Here is a 17042-nt window from a genome sequence, read left to right on the forward strand (position 1 = left end):
TATGCATGCCATCGAATGACAAACGCCATTATTACTATAGTAATAGACGAGTCCATGCACGGGTTGAAATTCACATCGCCAACGATAGACCGTGTGTCTCTTGACTTTCTGCTCAGCTTGCACCGATTATTGTTTGACACGATTTCCAATATTTCGCTCCACGTGCTGGGAGTTTATGAAGTTACCATGGGAAGGCCCTCTTCCAGCAGTGTATTGACAAATTCGCTGCTCGTAGTTTCGCTCCGCCTCCTGGAGCTTCATTGTTTAGTTTCCGAAGGAGCCCCGAAGCCACTGTGTGGATCGGCAAACCAGACGTCCCGTTGTATGCTTCTCCCATTATACGGAAGACGAATTAGAGAGTCATCAGCACAAACGAGAAGACCGACGTAGTATTGTCTACAAACTATGAGTAAAACAACACAGAGTAAAATTTTGATTTAAAGCTTTCGTGACTGTAGGGATTCATCTTCTTGGTTCTTTCTGTAAAGTCACGTAGAAGGGAAATAATACAATAATAAAAATTTAACATAATAAAATACTTCTCACGACGTTTCGGCCACAACGCAAACAGCCGTCCTCAGGTGAAGAACAGGTCTGTCGGAAAGACAGCGTCTGAATGAGTTAATAAAGCAGTGATATTACGAGAGACACAGGAGATTTAGTCTCAATACAATCGTTTGTATCGCTTTGTTTTCGTAGTGGCTCATCAAATCAGTTTGATCTCCCGGCATGGCAGTGGATAACATGGGCACGTTTCTTAACGCCCCCCCCCCCCCCCCACATCTATCCAGCCAGCAGTATTAACGGGTACACCACGTCGTGTGGTGGAGTAAAGCGTGAGTTTCTCCCACCTCTTCCAAGAGCAGTGGGTCTGAATCTGCGGTCCACGGACTACTGATGGATACAAGTTCGTGGGAAGTGGTCCTCGGAACTCCGCGCTTTTCATTTTACAAAATCATATATTCACTGCCCAAAGCGCACCTATTCAGATTCGACAATAAGAAGCAAGTGAATAGTTTTCATGGCTTATAGAGTACCGTACTGTAAATGCAAAAAATGTGTTCTTGATGCATGATGGACCGCCACGTAACGTCGTGGGCTGACAGTGACAGTCCGCGTGCCAACAAAGGTTTGGGTAAACACTGCTCCAGCTGAGGGCCTCGCTTGAGCTCCCACGAGTAGAGAGACCCCTACCGTCAGCCCCAACACGGCCACACGGGCGGGCGCGTCACACAGCCGGCGTCCCGACCCGATCTGTTGGCATTTTGTTGGGTAAAAAAAAAACACGTGGTCCACAAAGCGTGTAACCTCCAGCAAAACTGCACCCAAGGCTCTAGAGAAAAACTACACCCATTGTATAGAGAAACTCCAGCAAAACTACACCCATTGTATAGAGAAACTCCAGCAAAACTACACCCATGGTATAGAGGCTCACCAGCAAATCTACATCCAGGGTATATTTGGCTCATCTTCTTGGTTCTTTCGGTAAAGTCACGTCGTGAGAATTTATTTTATTATGTTTTATTTTAATTATTTTATTATTTCCATTCTACGTGACTTTACCGAAAGAACCAAGAAGATGAATCCCTGCAGTCACGAAAGCTTTAAATCGAAATTGATACAATAAATTTAGCTGTGACAGTCCCGCCTGGAGACGGAGACTTGTGTTGCCTCCGAAACGTCGTGATTTGATTGAGTTTTCATTTATTATTATTATTATTTTATGATTTTTTTTTTTACCTACGTGACTTTACCGAAAAAACCTAAGAGTATGAATCCTTGCAGTCACGAAAGCTTCAAATCTAGTAGCACGACTCAATGCCCGATTCATAAAGACGAAAGAGGCATCACAGTGATTCACCACTTCGCTACTACTGATGCCATTATCTGGCTCAACCACGTCAGTGTAATATGATATCTGTTGCTCTACATCAAGATCAGCCATGCGAAGAACGATTTGGCCAGTAATTAATTATCTACGGCTCACATTTACAATAATCGAATCGCGTGTGTAATGATTAGATGTTTGTCTCGTGAAATGCAACTTGCATGCAAATGCATAGACCGATGAAAGAAGATAAACTTGTAAAAAAAAAACAGGAAAAAAAACTTTAAACCAAATAAACGTGACGGTACAAAAAAAAACACGAGACAACATTTTATGAATTTTCCTGCCACACATTTGGATTGATAACTCTCGCGTGTCAGCAGTCATCGATTGCGAAGAGCGAGCCACGTGTTTGTGGCCGCCAATAGAGGGCGCGCACGTTGACCCATCATCGCGTCGCCTGCTCGAGCGCATGGATGTGTGCACCAAACGCGACACGCGCCCGTGGATTTTGGGGCTGTGCGTCCAACGGGATGTGAAGTCCCTCTCGTTGCCATCTTCGTCAAGGGGACATTTGCTGCCCTCATCCAATGCCAACCACTTCAAACGTGCCCCTGCTCGAGATGTCGGCCGGCCACGTGCCAAGTATATTACAGTTGCCGATAAATGCAGAATAATCAAAAAGGGGTATTGGCTGTAACGTCTCCCATTATATATTGTATTCCTATTTAAGGCAGTGGTATTGACGGATGTGTTGAATTTTTGTTATTTGTGCTTTGTGCATCACTGCCAACGCAGCAGCAGCCTCGCCAATAAAAAAAGTGTTTTATTGGGAGGTGCGATCAATACGATGGGCGAGAAGTCCGTATACCCTTGTATTGAAGTCTGGAATGGACTCTGGATGGAAAGGGGTATAGGGAATTTTCGCCCATGCTCAGCAAAAACAAATGTCCAAGTTCAATATTGTAAGGGGATTACAACATCACTGCCAAAATAATGCGGCTTTGACCTCGGCTGTACAAAAACATTAACACCCCATCCTGCAGAACCCCATCCTGAGTCTCAACATGAATACATTTTGTGTTTTAGTCCATCAGCCTATGGGGCCTTACATCCCGATATTATCACGCAGAATTTGTTTCAAGCAAGCAGACCCAGAACTGTAAAATAAAACAATTAATTGGAGCTGACGAAGTTGACTATTTTCTGATTTTTATTATAACGCATGAATAGCTCTGAAACGGTTCCTTGCTATGAATCATTGTTGAAGCCTTTTAAACCCCGTGGCTGTAACTCTACTTGTGCTATACATTACCCGTCTCTAGTAACCTCACTCTTTTATTTACCCTGCGTCTTTGGACTCTTAGTATTTAAGTACAGTACCGTATGAATAGTCACGATGCCTTGTAGCCCTGATGTATTTTGACTGAAGTGTTACTGCATTTTACTAAATAGTTGCGATGCCTCGTATTACTATTACTTAAATCTCGATGCTATGTAGACCTTGTTTCTCTGGACGCTAATCAGGTATTATTGGTACCTGTGTCTTGGGCTAGTAACGTTACGGTGACTTGTGGCCCCAATGTAGTGGACTCTATTAATGTCACACTGCTTTGAGGGTAAAGTCATGATGCCTTGTAGCCCGTGTATTTTGTTTTCCCGAAGTCATGACACCTTGTGTGCTCTGTGCGTGGACTCTAGTAAAGTCACAATGTATTGTGGCCCTTGTGCATTTTGACTTTTGGAAAGTCACGATGCCTTGTGGTCCCTGTGCATTTTGACTCGAGTAGAGTCACCGATGCCTTGGGGCCCCTTGTGAATTTTGACTCTTGTGAAGATGTCGCGATGCCTTGTCGGCCATGTGCGTGTGAGACTCGAGTAGACTGACGATGCCTTGGTGGGCTATGTGCGTGTGACACTCTGCCGAGAACGACGATGCCTTGGTGGGCCCTGTGCGCGTGACACACCGAGCAGACTGATGGTTGCCTTGGTGGGCCCTCTGTGCGTGAGACTCGAGCAGACTGACGGTACCTTCCTAGGTGGGGGTCCTGTGCGTGTGACACTCCAAGCAAACTTACGATCCCTTAGTGGATCATGTGCGTGTGACACACCGCTGAGGCTGACGGTGCCTTGGTGGGCCCTCTGTACGCGTGTGACACACCGCTGACACTGAAGGTGCCTTGCTGGGCCCTCTGTACGTGTGACACACCGCTGACACTGAAGGTGCCTTGCTGGGCCCTCTGTACACGCGTGACACACCGCTGACACTGAAGGTGCCTTGCTGGGCCCTCTGTACACGTGTGACACACCGCTGACACTGAAGGTGCCTTGCTGGGCCCTCTGTACACGTGTGACACACCGCTGACACTGAAGGTGCCTTGGTGGGCCCTCTGTGCGTGTGACACACCGAGCACACTGAAGGTGCCTTGCTGGGCCCTCTGTACACGTGTTCACACACCGCTGACACTGAAGGTGCCTTGCTGGGCCCTCTGTACACGTGACACACCGCTGACACTGAAGGTGCCTTGCTGGGCCCTCTGTACACGTGACACACCGAGCACACTGAAGGTGCCTTGCTGGGCCCTCTGTACGCGTGTGACACACACCGCTGACACTGAAGGTGTCTTGGTGGGGGCCATGTGCGCGCCTCCCCCCGCTGCGAGGCCTCTGACTCGTGACGTAGGCGGAAGCCGCCGCGGCCTCGATTCATTGGCACGCTCGGCGCCTCCGCGAGCCGCAGCCCGCTCAGGTGAGGGAGGGCCGCTCTCTCTCTCTCTCTCGTCTCGTTCTCTCGTCTCGTTCTCTCGTTCAAGATCGGCATTGTGACCACGGGTAAGTGTGGCTGTGTGTGTGTTGTTGTTGTCGTCGTGGTGTGTGTTGTGTCAGTGCGGTTTGGTCGCGACGCGAGTGGTGGAAGTCGCGGACGGACGCTGCTTCTGGGCGTAGACGGCCCCGCGATGGGCGAGTTTGGTGGTGTGCACCTGATGGTGGTGGGTTGGTGGTGGTGGGTTGGTGTTGATGGTGAGGATGAGGGTGAGGATGGGGGTGGTGGTGAGGATGGTGATAATGGGGGGGGGGGGGGGGGGGGAGTGGTGGTGGTGATCGTGTGTGATGATGGATGGTTGATGATGGTCGTTGGTTGTGTTGGTGATGTGGGCGCTTTTTGATGCTGCTGAAGCTGTCGGCGGTGTTAATGATGCTGGTGATCACGGCAGTGACGTCCGTAGTGATCTTGACGGTGATGTTCGTATCGTTATCGATCTTCGAGGATGCTTACCAACGCGCTTGATGATGATGATGATAGGGGTTTTAGTTGTCATAGTGATGATATATTGTATGGTGACAGTCATGAGGATTGTAATGAAAACGATTTCTAGTGGTGATGATGTTGAGACTGATGATGATGATGACCATAATCACGTAACTCACACTTTTAGTATTATCCCGATCTGGGCAATAGCTAGATCTACAGTTCATACAGTAGTTGTGATGCGTTAGTTGATGACGTTGAGGCTACAATGTCATTTCAAACTCATATACCCTTTGTTACAAATTGTCTTTTAAATAATGCATGGCATTACAGTTCTGATGCGTGTCGATATATCGCGTTAACTGAGCGTGCATGCCTGTCAATTAATTGCTTTCTATTGAATATTATCAGGGAGTTCAGGCAAGGAAGGGTACGACTGATTTGATGGGGTCAAATTGGTCCCATGATCTTACCGCGTGGGCCTTGAATGGGAGTTGATGTGAACCATCAGATCAGTAACCTGGACTTACCAATGTCACATAAATCCCCAAATTTTTTTAAAATACGCCTATTTTCCATATCCGTCTCTCCACATAAAAAATCAAGTCGGGTTTTCTTCTTGTACACATCCCATTAGCCACACCGCCCAGTGGGAGTAAATATTTTCAGCAACATTGGTTAAATGCAAGCAAAGTCCAGACCGGATTTGACATTCACAGAGTCATCAACAGTCGGGCTTGCTTATTAATCGCAGTAATGGTGGTGGTGCTTGTAAAACGAAGCAGTGAAACTTTGTCAATGCAGCAGCTGTTGGCACAGCACTTAACGCGTGGTTAGAATGTTGCAAGGTGGGGCGAGATCAGTAGATACGGTGACAGTGCAACGAAGATTGCTTTTTTCGTTTAATGACTCCGCTGTTGAACAAGGTTTGAGTGATTATCTCGTGCTGGCGTCATTGTCATAGTGTGAAAGTGTGCACGACACATTTGTATTGCCAATTACTGTATTGTACCTGGGAAAGTCTAGGTAGGTAAGTAGCATTACAAGTGTCAGTCGAGTCTCAATACACTTTTTCAGGAGGTTCCTGCGACATTGAAATCCTTGGCCAGTAAAATTCATGTTCGTTTATGGCTTCGTGTGGGATAAAACCAGGGTGCCCAGAGAATACCCACCACACAAACGACGGGAGAGACTCAGCACTTGCAATACACATTGTAACCACACGCCTACAACACGTGGCAAGCCCTGGCAGGTCATCCAGCCAAGTACTGACCAGGGTCAAATCTGCTTAGCTTCAGAGATTTTATGATATCAGTGTATTTATGATCATTTGGTTGTAGGCCCAACACTTGCATGAATATTAGGTGGTGTTAATCTCCATTCTTGATTAAATAGCTTACAGTGGTGGTGAGTAAACATTCCTATACCAAGGTCCACTTTGTCCGCTGTTTCGACTTTGGATTACTGTTGACGGGTGGAATGCATCGATCAGTTGATCGACATTGATGATTACATTCATAATCAAGCATCGCATCGCGCGAGAGTGTCCACGTTTTTTCATTTGATACCGCTTGTGGTATCTAATGGGTGTATATTATGCCAGCCATTAGAGGCACTATCATTCAAACGATTCGTGGATTTAATTGTGACCCAGAATCCTAATAATGCCATGAATTACAAGCAGTGGGAAGAGTAACTTATCCCACAATGAGGGTGTTTATGTGATCAAACTTGTAGTTATGATTGTTTTAAATATAATTTGTGTGTGCGTGTCCATCGTTAGTTATATAATTTTGTTTAATTAAACAAAAATGGGATCCTCTTGTCAAACCACTTCGGGATTGAAGGCCTCCCCCTTGCCACGTCGGTCGTTGGGGTTTAACCATACTTCATCACACAGGTCAGTACAGGCTGGGGAAGGTGGTTGCGAGAACCGGTTATACTGTACATCGCTAGCCACTGACGTAGTAGCTGTGGCAAGGACATTCACTCTGCAACGCCGCTGTATCCCATTGTGTTTAAATGCACTATTGTGATATTCTCATCGTTGTACAATACTTACTGAAATCCAGATCTCCTTTCAAAAAAGACTATCAGTTTCATTTGGCTCCGAACTGGTCGTAAAAGGTCCTTTTTCTGGCCCTCTGTAGGTACAGAGGACAGCATCTGGTGCTAGATTTGCACACGGGAGTAATGTGATCAGCCTTTCGATAGCTGTGTGTGTGGTTGGTCTATAATGCGTCACAGGATCACTCGTGAGATTGTTTTAGCAAGTCAAGGTGCTGGCCGTGAAAGTTTAATGTTTAAATTGTTGTTAAGCATCCCGTAGGAATAGTCCCGACCCACAATTATACGTGTAATCTTATAAATGTATAATTTTACAGGTAAAGGGTTTGTTAAAATCTTTTAAATAAAATACTGGACAGTAAATTATATTAAATCTATTGACACACGCACCTTCCTGTCACATGTTTAGAATGCAATGCAAACAGGGTTTCAGCAGCAAGATGTACCCTGATAAACCAATGCCGCTAAGTATACCAATGGTACGGGAAAGAGTCGTTCACAATGTTCTACCAAAATTTAAGTTGTTCTCCGAATAATGTACAGCCCTTTGTCAATCCACTCCTGGATGGAAGGCCACCTGGCCCGAGACGGGGTGAGGGACGTTGTTTGACCATACTTCACCATGCTGGCCAGTGCGGCTTGGTGAAGGAGGAGATATCACTCGTCACTGATGTTAGCTATGGCTTGGAATTGAACCGAGTTCGCTGGGTTCGTAGTGCAATGCACTAACCACTGCACTTCTGCTCCACTCTTGTTTTATTATACAGCATATATCATAGCGCTTACACTGACGTATGAAGGATGGGCTTGGGGTAGGGTAAGCGAGTAAAATTCAAGTTCAAAAGGCAGCACGTGGCAGTCACAAGTTGTTTTATTACGTGGCTTTGTGCAACATGCACAGTTATGAACGTTGTGGATTTCAGAAAATTCGTTATGAATCATTGCACATAATTCGATGCATGTACAGTATAATGAGCATGACGATTTAATTTAATCAATGAAGCAATGCTTTATTATTTGCCAACTATATGTGCAGATATATCTCGTTTTTTTTTCCTCTATTGCTTGATCAGTATCAACAAAGACTACATTTGTTAGGAAGTGCTGTGTAAACAGCTGCTATATCACGTTAATGAACAGTCTACAAGTGCACATTCTCCACACCAGCTATATGGGACTGCACACATTTTCCCTCTGCCTATACCAGAACAGCACAGTAACCATCGTAATTCTCAATGGCTATTGATTATACTTGGTACGAGCTGGTATGCAATACTGTGCGTGAAATGGCCAAAATAAGCCCACAGACTTTTAATTGTATAGATGTAACAGGAGGCCTGTAATATATCCTGTAGGGGCTATCTTTATATTTATTAGTTGCAGAGCCCTTTAATGTCTTGAGTGATCTGTGGTAAAGTGTGTCCTGCGTGCTTGTTTTTAATTTTAAACAAGCACGCTGGTTATTGTTTATGTTGCTTGTTTTTAATGTTTTCCCTCGAAGCATTTTTCTTGGGCCAATGCTTATAGCACCTGATAATCACACATTCTGTTTGTTGTTTGTGTTCACGTTTCAGAACTGAGGCCGGATGCTGACCTGGGTTGATGTAGAGCTGGGTGCTCCCCTGAGCTGTGCGGTGATGCAGGTGTCCCCCCGGCTCCTGTATACCCAGCTCGAGGGCTAACGGCACTATTTGCGTTACCCCGGAGCCTCGCGTGGCCCGGTGGCAGCAGGGCTCAGTAGCGGAAGGGCCCAGCCAAGGGTGGTCAAATCCTGTTGGAAATGAGGTTCCGAATACACAAGAGGAAGGTGGCCATTTTGTTTGTGCTGCTAACCGTGGCCGGCATTGCTACGTGGAACGTCACGAAAGCGCGGAAGCAGGCCCCTCGCGAAAGTCCGAAAAATGCAGTAGCGACTGAGCAGAACCGGATTTTATCCGAAGATCGAGATGAATATGACTATTTCCGAGGTCGTGACAACGTGTCATCTAATTTTTTCGACGTGAAAATTGGTGTGAAAAATACGTCAAAGGAGCTGAAAAAGTACATATACTACCAAAACTTTTACCAGTTCATCAGAAACTCTGAAAAAATCAAGGCTCCAGCTAAGGATGGGCTGGTCATCCTGGTGCAAGTTCACAACCGCCCACAGCACCTCAAGCTGCTAGTGGAGTCGCTGAGAAAAGCCCAGAGGATTGAGGAGGTGCTGCTTGTACTGAGCCACGACTACATATCAGAGGAGGTGAACGAGGTCGTGCGCACCATTGACTTCTGCCGCGTGCTGCAGATCTTCTTCCCGTTCAGTCTGCAGGTCTACCCTAACGAGTTCCCGGGACAGGACCCCAATGACTGTCCCCGGGACATCTCCCTGGAAGAAGCTCGTCGGCTGAAGTGCAACAATGCCGAGTTCCCAGATAAATACGCCCACTATCGCGAGGCCGTCTTCACGCAGACCAAGCACCACTGGTGGTGGAAGTTGCACTTCGTGTGGGACCGCTTGAACGCCATCAACGCCCACGACGGCCTCGTGCTGCTCATCGAGGAGGACCACTATCTACTGCCCGACTTCTACGTCGTCCTGCAGAAGATGTGGGACATGCAGAAGCGCGAGTGCCCCGACTGCGACATACTGAGCCTGGGCTCCTACGACATGGTGGACAACTTTGAGGGCAAAAGCGACAAGCTTGAGGGGCTGCCCTGGCAGTCATCGCGGCACAACATGGGCATGGCCATCGGACGGCTGACGTACAAGCGCCTGCTGGCCTGCACGCAGGAATTCTGCACGTACGACGACTACAACTGGGACTGGACGCTGCAGCACCTGACGGTGGCCTGCCTGCCGCACCCGCTCAAGGCGCTGGTGCTGCAGGCTCCGCGCGTGTGCCACACGGGCGGCTGCGGCATGCACCACCAGGGCCCGTGCGACGCCGAGGGGGAGGCCCGCCGCCTCGCGGAGCACGTGGCCGCCAATGCGCCGCACCTTTACCCAGCCGCCCTGCAAATCCTGCAGATGCACTATGTGTCGCCCATCAACCCCCACACTGTCAACGGTGGCTGGGGTGACAAGCGAGACCACGCGCTCTGCCAGAGCTACAGACAGCTGCGCTGAGTTGAACAGAGGAGCAGGAGCAATTGTCTTGAATTCTCCCGTTCTGGAAAGCCATGTCTGGGTGTCAATTGAGAACAAAAAGAAACATTTTTCATGTGTGTGAGGGACCAATGTTGTTCCACTACTCCATTCTCATCTCCCCCCACCCTTAATATTCTTATTTTGTTTTTCAATTGTTTTGTTACAGTTTAAATCCATCCTTTGCCTGATTCTGTGTTGTTATAACTGAAAAATGTAAAACATACATTAATTGGTGTTAGCACAAGTAATGATTTTCTCTTTATATGAAAAAAACTTTCAAATTGACAGCTGTCATTTTCCTACATTACATGGTGTGTTGTAAATGGGTATAAAGGTAAAGTGGCATAAGGTAATGGCCAAATGATTGGTGTTAAATATTTTTTTGGTATGTTCTTATATAATGTAGGTGATTCCAGCAAAATAAATTTGAACTGGAAAGTGGTACACAAGGTTTGTGTCATTGACTCCTCTGGCAAGGATTTGCCTCCTCTTCGCAAGAGCCGGATGGACATCATTCAGACTTCTTTTGGATGTGGCAGGGGTCCAAGACATTTTCCAATGCGCGGGCGGTTGCACGTCCACGACAAAGCTATCTCAACAGTTGGTGGCTGTATTTGCTGGCATCCTTTCTGCACGTATGTGCCTCATGGGTGGCTGTACAGTTTTGAGGCCGTCAGTTTGTACTCCATAGCAAGAAGCCTAAAATGCTCTTTGCTCGTAAATACAAACGGTGAAACAAAGAGATTACATTATAAGCGTATATACTCATGCCTGGAAATACATTACGTAAGTTATTAAAATAAAATATTCCAGCCTATTAATTCACAAATAGATGAAGGCCTACCCATGAATGTCTGTTTTTATGTTATCATACTTAACCACGTGGGTCAGTGCCGGTTTGTAAAGGGATAACACTCGCCACTGATGTTAGCCGTGCCCGGGACTCAAACTGTTTGCAGGGTTCCTAGCGCAGCGTGCTAACTCACCGCGTCACTGATCCGCCCCTGTAAAGGACTGCACCATATATGTGTTGGGAGATATTAAACCAGTTGGGCAGGAATGAGATTGCTGAGCAGGTAACTCCTTCGTATACATGTCTGCTTTGTGTGGCAGTGGGAAATTGACCAATAGCAAATGTCTTGCTTCTAAGACTGCATTGACTTCCTTTTAGGTGTGAACATTGTCGCTATTAAGGAGACACGTGGCTGTGTGCAACAAGACATTGCACAAACTCTGTACTGTGCCTTTTGCAGTTTAGAACACAGGTTGTATTGAATAGACTATTTTCCTTATGAAGGGAACTGTGAAGTCTCGACATGAATGTAACAAGTTTGACTTCCGTTCAAAAAAGGCGTCAAATATCCAAACGTATGAAAAAAACGACTAAATAATGCCCCTATTGTATAGTGTTCCCTAGGTTCCCTTTCAAATAGCCTAAATAGGCTTCCACCTCTTTTACAAAAAATAATTTGGTTGTGTTTGGCTCTAACGTATAACCACATCACACTGAGTGTGCCAGATGTTATCAGATCCTAAAAGTTCAGCAGGTTTGAGCCTGGTTAGTACTTCCATGGGAAATACTCTATAGTTCATTACAATGTGTTTTTAGGCTTGGGCTGCGAGGTGGTCATGAGATGCCAATACAACATTTGGACTCTTGAATCTGTGCAGAGCTTTGGGTTATGCCCTCGTATGTGGTGGGGTCTTTCCAGGCTTTCTCGTAGAAGCCACGATAATGCAATTGTCTAAACATCTCAAATGCAGGTCCCTCCTGAAAACAAGTCTTGACACTTGGCGAGGCTTTGCTTGAATAAACCAGGCATGTTGTTATAATCGGCGTACCTGCAAATTCATTTCTGGGTTTTATAATTCGTCATTCAAATATTACATTAAACACAAACAAAATAATTAGGTTTTTTTTTAATTGTACGTCTCCCTTTTCAAAATACATCCAAATGGGGCCCCCACCTGACACTACAATGATTATACAATGTTACATCTTCCACAAGTGGCAGATCCCTTTCACTCGTTTCATGCAACACGTGACAATTGTGTAAAAAAAAAAGTAAAAACGGACAATGTGTATTTCGTGCAAATAACAGTTGCGTTTCCTGGAGAACTTGCACTGTTGGTTGTCTTGTCTTGGGTCACCATCAAAATCGATTTGAGCAAATGTGACCACTTGCAAGCAGCAGTGATGCCTAGATAACTGTGGACCGGTGTCATTTTCATTGGGGCTCATCAGCGAAGTCTATGTGTAGAAGCCACGTGTGTGGTGGAGTCATGCCCCACATGCAAAACATGCTCTCCCCGGCGCTAGCTTGGCTCATGCCAACGAAAACCACGACGAAGAAACCGGGGGAGGGGTACAACCTCACAGTGGGACACGGGCCACACGAAAACAACGAGTGGCCACTGTTGTTGCTCTACATCATTGCAGGCGTTGTGTGTTGTGGGGGTGGGGGTGTGTTGTGGGTGGGGGTGGGGGTGTTGTGGGTGGGGGTGGGTGGGGGGTGTTGTGGGTGGGGGGTGGGTGGGGGGTTAACGAGCCGATACCACGGGCGGCCATATTACGTGGGGGTAGGGGAGCCGAAGCAACTCTTATCGAGTTGCTCGTTTCGATGACGCAGCAACCGAATTTGCCAGCGGCTCTCTAGCGCCCCCAACCCCCATCCCACACACAACACAAGGGCCTCGTCGATTGTTTAACACAGGCGGTGGACACGCGGCCAAATGCCCCTACGTATGATGGCGTGCGGGCTCGCCGCCGTGTCGACGGAGGCGCGATCGTCGCCGCGTTGAAAGCGGCGGGCGGGAAGGGGTTTGTGGTGGTGGTGGCTGTGGTGGTGGTGGAGAGAAACGAGCCCTGTCCTGTGGGGCTGGTTAGGCGGGAGACGCCGGGGGGCTTCTCGGTGTTTGTTCTGTGCGTGTCCGTGTCCTCGTTCTACCTCCCTCCCTACCTCCCTCCCCGACTTGCCCGAAAAAATAACGGCGAGACGGCGCCATGAGGCGACGCCTGAAGGAGGAGGGGCAGGGTGGTTGTGGTGGTGGTGATGAAGAGGAGGAGGATGAGGAGGACGAGAGAGAGCCTGCGGCGAAGCGAGTCGCGTTGAGCGCCACGGGGCCGCCCGGGACGGCGGCGGGAGACGGAGGCGGCGGCCCCGTGGCGGCGACGGCGCCGTCACTTCGAGCCCAGCAGCCCCTGAACAGCGCGGCGGGTGAGAGTCAAACACCGACCCCCTCCACTCCTCTCCCCTCCACTCCCTCTCTCCCTCCCTCGTCCTTCCTCTCCACAGGATCCAGTCTCGCTAGCAATGTTCGTTGTCGACTCAAGAACTCGTGTGAGACGTGATGGAGGAGGAGGGGTTGGTGTGGTGTGGTGTGCCCGACACGGGAACGTGGAGTTGCTAAAGCCACCACCAATGTGGAGTTGCCACCCCCCCCCCACCACCAATGTGGAGTTGCCACCACCCCCCCACCACCAATGTGGAGTTGCCACCACCCCCCCACCACCAATGTGGAGTTTCCACCCCCCCCCCACCACCAATGTGGAGTTGCCACCCCCCCCCCACCACCAATGTGGAGTTGCCACCCCCCCCCCACCACCAATGTGGAGTTTCCACCCCCCCCCACCACCAATGTGGAGTTGCCACCACCCCCCCACCACCAATGTGGAGTTGCCACCACCCCCCCCACCACCAATGTGGAGTTTCCACCCCCCCCCCACCACCAATGTGGAGTTGCCACCACCCCCCCAACACCAATGTGGAGTTGCCACCCCCCCCCCACCACCAATGTGGAGTTGCCACCACCCCCCCAACACCAATGTGGAGTTGCCACCCCCCCCCCACCACCAATGTGGAGTTTCCACCCCCCCCCACCACCAATGTGGAGTTGCCACCCCCCCCCCACCACCAATGTGGAGTTGCCACCACCCCCCCACCACCAATGTGGAGTTGCCACCACCCCCCCAACACCAATGTGGAGTTGCCACCCCCCCCCCACCACCAATGTGGAGTTTCCACCCCCCCCCACCACCAATGTGGAGTTGCCACCCCCCCCCCCCCCCACCACCAATGTGGAGTTGCCACCCCTCCCACCACCAATGTGGAGTTTCCACCCCCCCCCCACCAATGTGGAGTTGCCACCCCCCCCCCACCACCAATGTGGAGTTGCCACCCCCCCCCCACCACCAATGTGGAGTTGCCACCCCCCCCCCACCACCAATGTGGAGTTGCCACCCCTCCCACCACCAATGTGGAGTTGCCACCCCCCCCCACCACCAATGTGGAGTTTCCACCCCCCCCCACCAATGTGGAGTTGCCACCCCCCCCCACCACCAATGTGGAGTTGCCACCCCCCCCCCCACCACCAATGTGGAGTTGCCACCCCTCCCACCAATGTGGAGTTGCCACCCCCCCCCACCACCAATGTGGAGTTGCCACCCCCCCCCACCAATGTGGAGTTTCCACCCCCCCCCCACCAATGTGGAGTTGCCACCCCCCCCCCACCACCAATGTGGAGTTGCCACCCCTCCCACCAATGTGGAGTTGCCACCCCCCCCCCCACCACCAATGTGGAGTTGCCACCCCCCCCCACCACCAATGTGGAGTTGCCACCCCCCCCCACCAATGTGGAGTTGCCACCCCCCCCCCCACCACCAATGTGGAGTTGCCACCCCCCCCACCACCAATGTGGAGTTGCCCCCCCCCCCCCCACCAATGTGGAGTTGCCACCCCCCCCCCACCAATGTGGAGTTGCCACCCCCCCCACCACCAATGTGGAGTTGCCACACCCCCCCACCACCAATGTGGAGTTGCCACCCCCCCCACCACCAATGTGGAGTTGCCACACCCCCCCACCACCAATGTGGAGTTGCCACCCCCCCCCCACCAATGTGGAGTTGCCACCCCCCCCCACCACCAATGTGGAGTTGCCACCCCCCCCACCACCAATGTGGAGTTGCCACCCCCCACCACCACCAATGTGGAGTTGCCACCACGGCGCGACGGTGGCTTGCCGTGTGGGTTGACGAGGGTTTGTCCTGGAAATTGGCGCGATGTCCGAAGGTTTCGCTGCACGCGCCAGAAACCTTCAGGACCTGTCGCTGTTGGACGTAGCGCCGACCACGCACGGTGTGCAACCCGCAAACAACATCGGAGATCCGTGCGGCACAGCGGCGAAAGCCCTACAATGTAGTAGAGGCTGCAGTTGCCATCGTACGAACCGCTGGGATGTCACGAGAATGTACCGAATGGCAGGCGCAGTCATCGTGTTTTGTTTACCTCTCCATCCATGCTCGCTGTCAGTCACGCCGTCGCCTGTCTTCTAGACTCATGCCTCCCACTGGCCTCTGTCACGCATTGCCCCATCTCCCAAGATGAGAGGTCTGTCTGCAGCAGTCCTCTGGCTGAGGCATCGGTCCGGGGTTCTCCATTGCCTCTTCTCAGTGGTGGCTCAAAAGGAATAAGCAGACAAGAACACGCATGTGGCCTCAAGCAGTTTCAAGTCGCACCTGATGCATGGGAAAAACTATTTAAGGATCATATCAGCTCAAACAGCAATAATGATAATTAGTTCATTTCTAATCCATGTGTTATCTAACTCTTCTCTCATCACGCTACATCTCTATCTGTTGTCTATGTCTCTTCTGTTATAAATCCAAAGAGATCTCCAAAAACATATTTCTGCATAAACCCCCAATGTGCCAGGACCACTATCGAGACCTCGCATCTCACTAATTTAACCAAGGAAGGGATATCGCACGTATTGAAACCGTCTTAAAGGTACATGCTTGGTAATGCACTCATTCGACAAGTAAATGAGCTTGAACATGACTTTGTAATGATGGCTGGTGGTCAAGACTAACGACGCAATATTTTGTTTCAATAAGGAACATTTTTGGAGGGAGAAAATCTGACGAGAGGTGGTGGTGTGTTGGCAGAGTCCACAAGCAGCGGTGACGAGGATGAGGAGAACGAGAGGCCCATGTTGGGCGCCGGTGGGGATGGCAGCGGTAGCAGCAGCAGCAGCAGCACCGGGCCCACCACCTCTGCGTTACCGATCTACAACTCCGTCTCACAGAGGCTCATGGTGAGGCGTAGGATGCCTCTGGGCTCGGTCACATTCTGTGCTATACCTTGCTGATCATGGGCCCCAGTGTCTCGAAACGACATGTGATGCCGAGTGACCTGGAAACCTTGCGTCGTAGAAACATGAGAAGCCTGTGATGTTGGTGGTGCTATGATAAAATAAATATTAGATCGTTTAGGCAAGATACACTGGCCATTTATTCTTTAGGTTCTGTATTAAAATTAGGCTTGAAGAGTTTGATCTTAATTCAGACACCTCTGGAGGTATAGTGGTCAAGGTATGATACATTTAATTCAGTTTGACACATTTGACTACATCTACTTATGACATTTGAATTTACCCACGTGAAAGTTGGTTTGTTTACGTTTACCTGATATCATGCATGCTTGAACACAATATTCACCGGATATCTTTACATTGTTCCTGAATGTTGAAAATTTTTAGTTTGACATTTTATAAACACATGGGAGGGTATATATATAAGGTGTACTCTAGTGTGGAAAAAAAGGTATATAGAAGTGACTTGAAGTAGTTCTCTGACATCTTCCCAGGCAATTCGCTGGTGCCTAGCTTGTTGCAGTAGTTCTGCATGATGGAAACGTCTTAATGTCATTGAGAGGGGTTTGGGAAATATTGCTCCAATGCACTAGCTCAATTGCAACATCGTCTTAGGTGAG

At 49.3% G+C, this 17042-nt stretch overlaps 2 protein-coding genes across 3 annotated transcripts in view; both read left to right on the forward strand.

The window, feature by feature from the left end:
* The first annotated feature begins 4542 nt into the window (after nucleotides 1-4542).
* On the forward strand, nucleotides 4543-10742 carry MGAT2 (alpha-1,6-mannosyl-glycoprotein 2-beta-N-acetylglucosaminyltransferase). Its single transcript, XM_078857971.1, has 2 exons — nucleotides 4543-4660; nucleotides 8720-10742. Exon 2 carries the CDS (start codon nucleotides 8926-8928, stop codon nucleotides 10249-10251), a length of 1326 nt encoding a protein of 441 aa, XP_078714097.1. The 5' UTR covers nucleotides 4543-4660; nucleotides 8720-8925; the 3' UTR covers nucleotides 10252-10742.
* Nucleotides 10743-12901: 2159 nt separating this feature from the next.
* CMTR1 (cap methyltransferase 1) overlaps nucleotides 12902-17042 on the forward strand; it is a 29824-nt gene continuing 25683 nt past the window's right edge. Inside the window, exons 1-2 of one of the 2 annotated variants that reach the window (XM_078858462.1) lie at nucleotides 12902-13490; nucleotides 16217-16365. In XM_078858462.1, coding sequence (XP_078714588.1) covers nucleotides 13277-13490; nucleotides 16217-16365 — 363 coding nt within the window. In that variant the 5' untranslated portion in view covers nucleotides 12902-13276. The remainder of the gene's footprint in view (nucleotides 13491-16216; nucleotides 16366-17042) is intronic. The other variant, XM_078858463.1, reaches the window with a different exon arrangement.

This window comes from Lampetra fluviatilis, chromosome 7 (assembly GCF_964198595.1).
Source record: "Lampetra fluviatilis chromosome 7, kcLamFluv1.1, whole genome shotgun sequence".
NCBI lineage: Eukaryota > Metazoa > Chordata > Hyperoartia > Petromyzontiformes > Petromyzontidae > Lampetra > Lampetra fluviatilis.

Excerpts from the sequence above, each read along its gene's own strand:
- MGAT2 (XM_078857971.1), top strand. The coding sequence starts at position 8,926 with ATGAGGTTCCGAATACACAAGAGGAAGGTGGCCATTTTGTTTGTGCTG.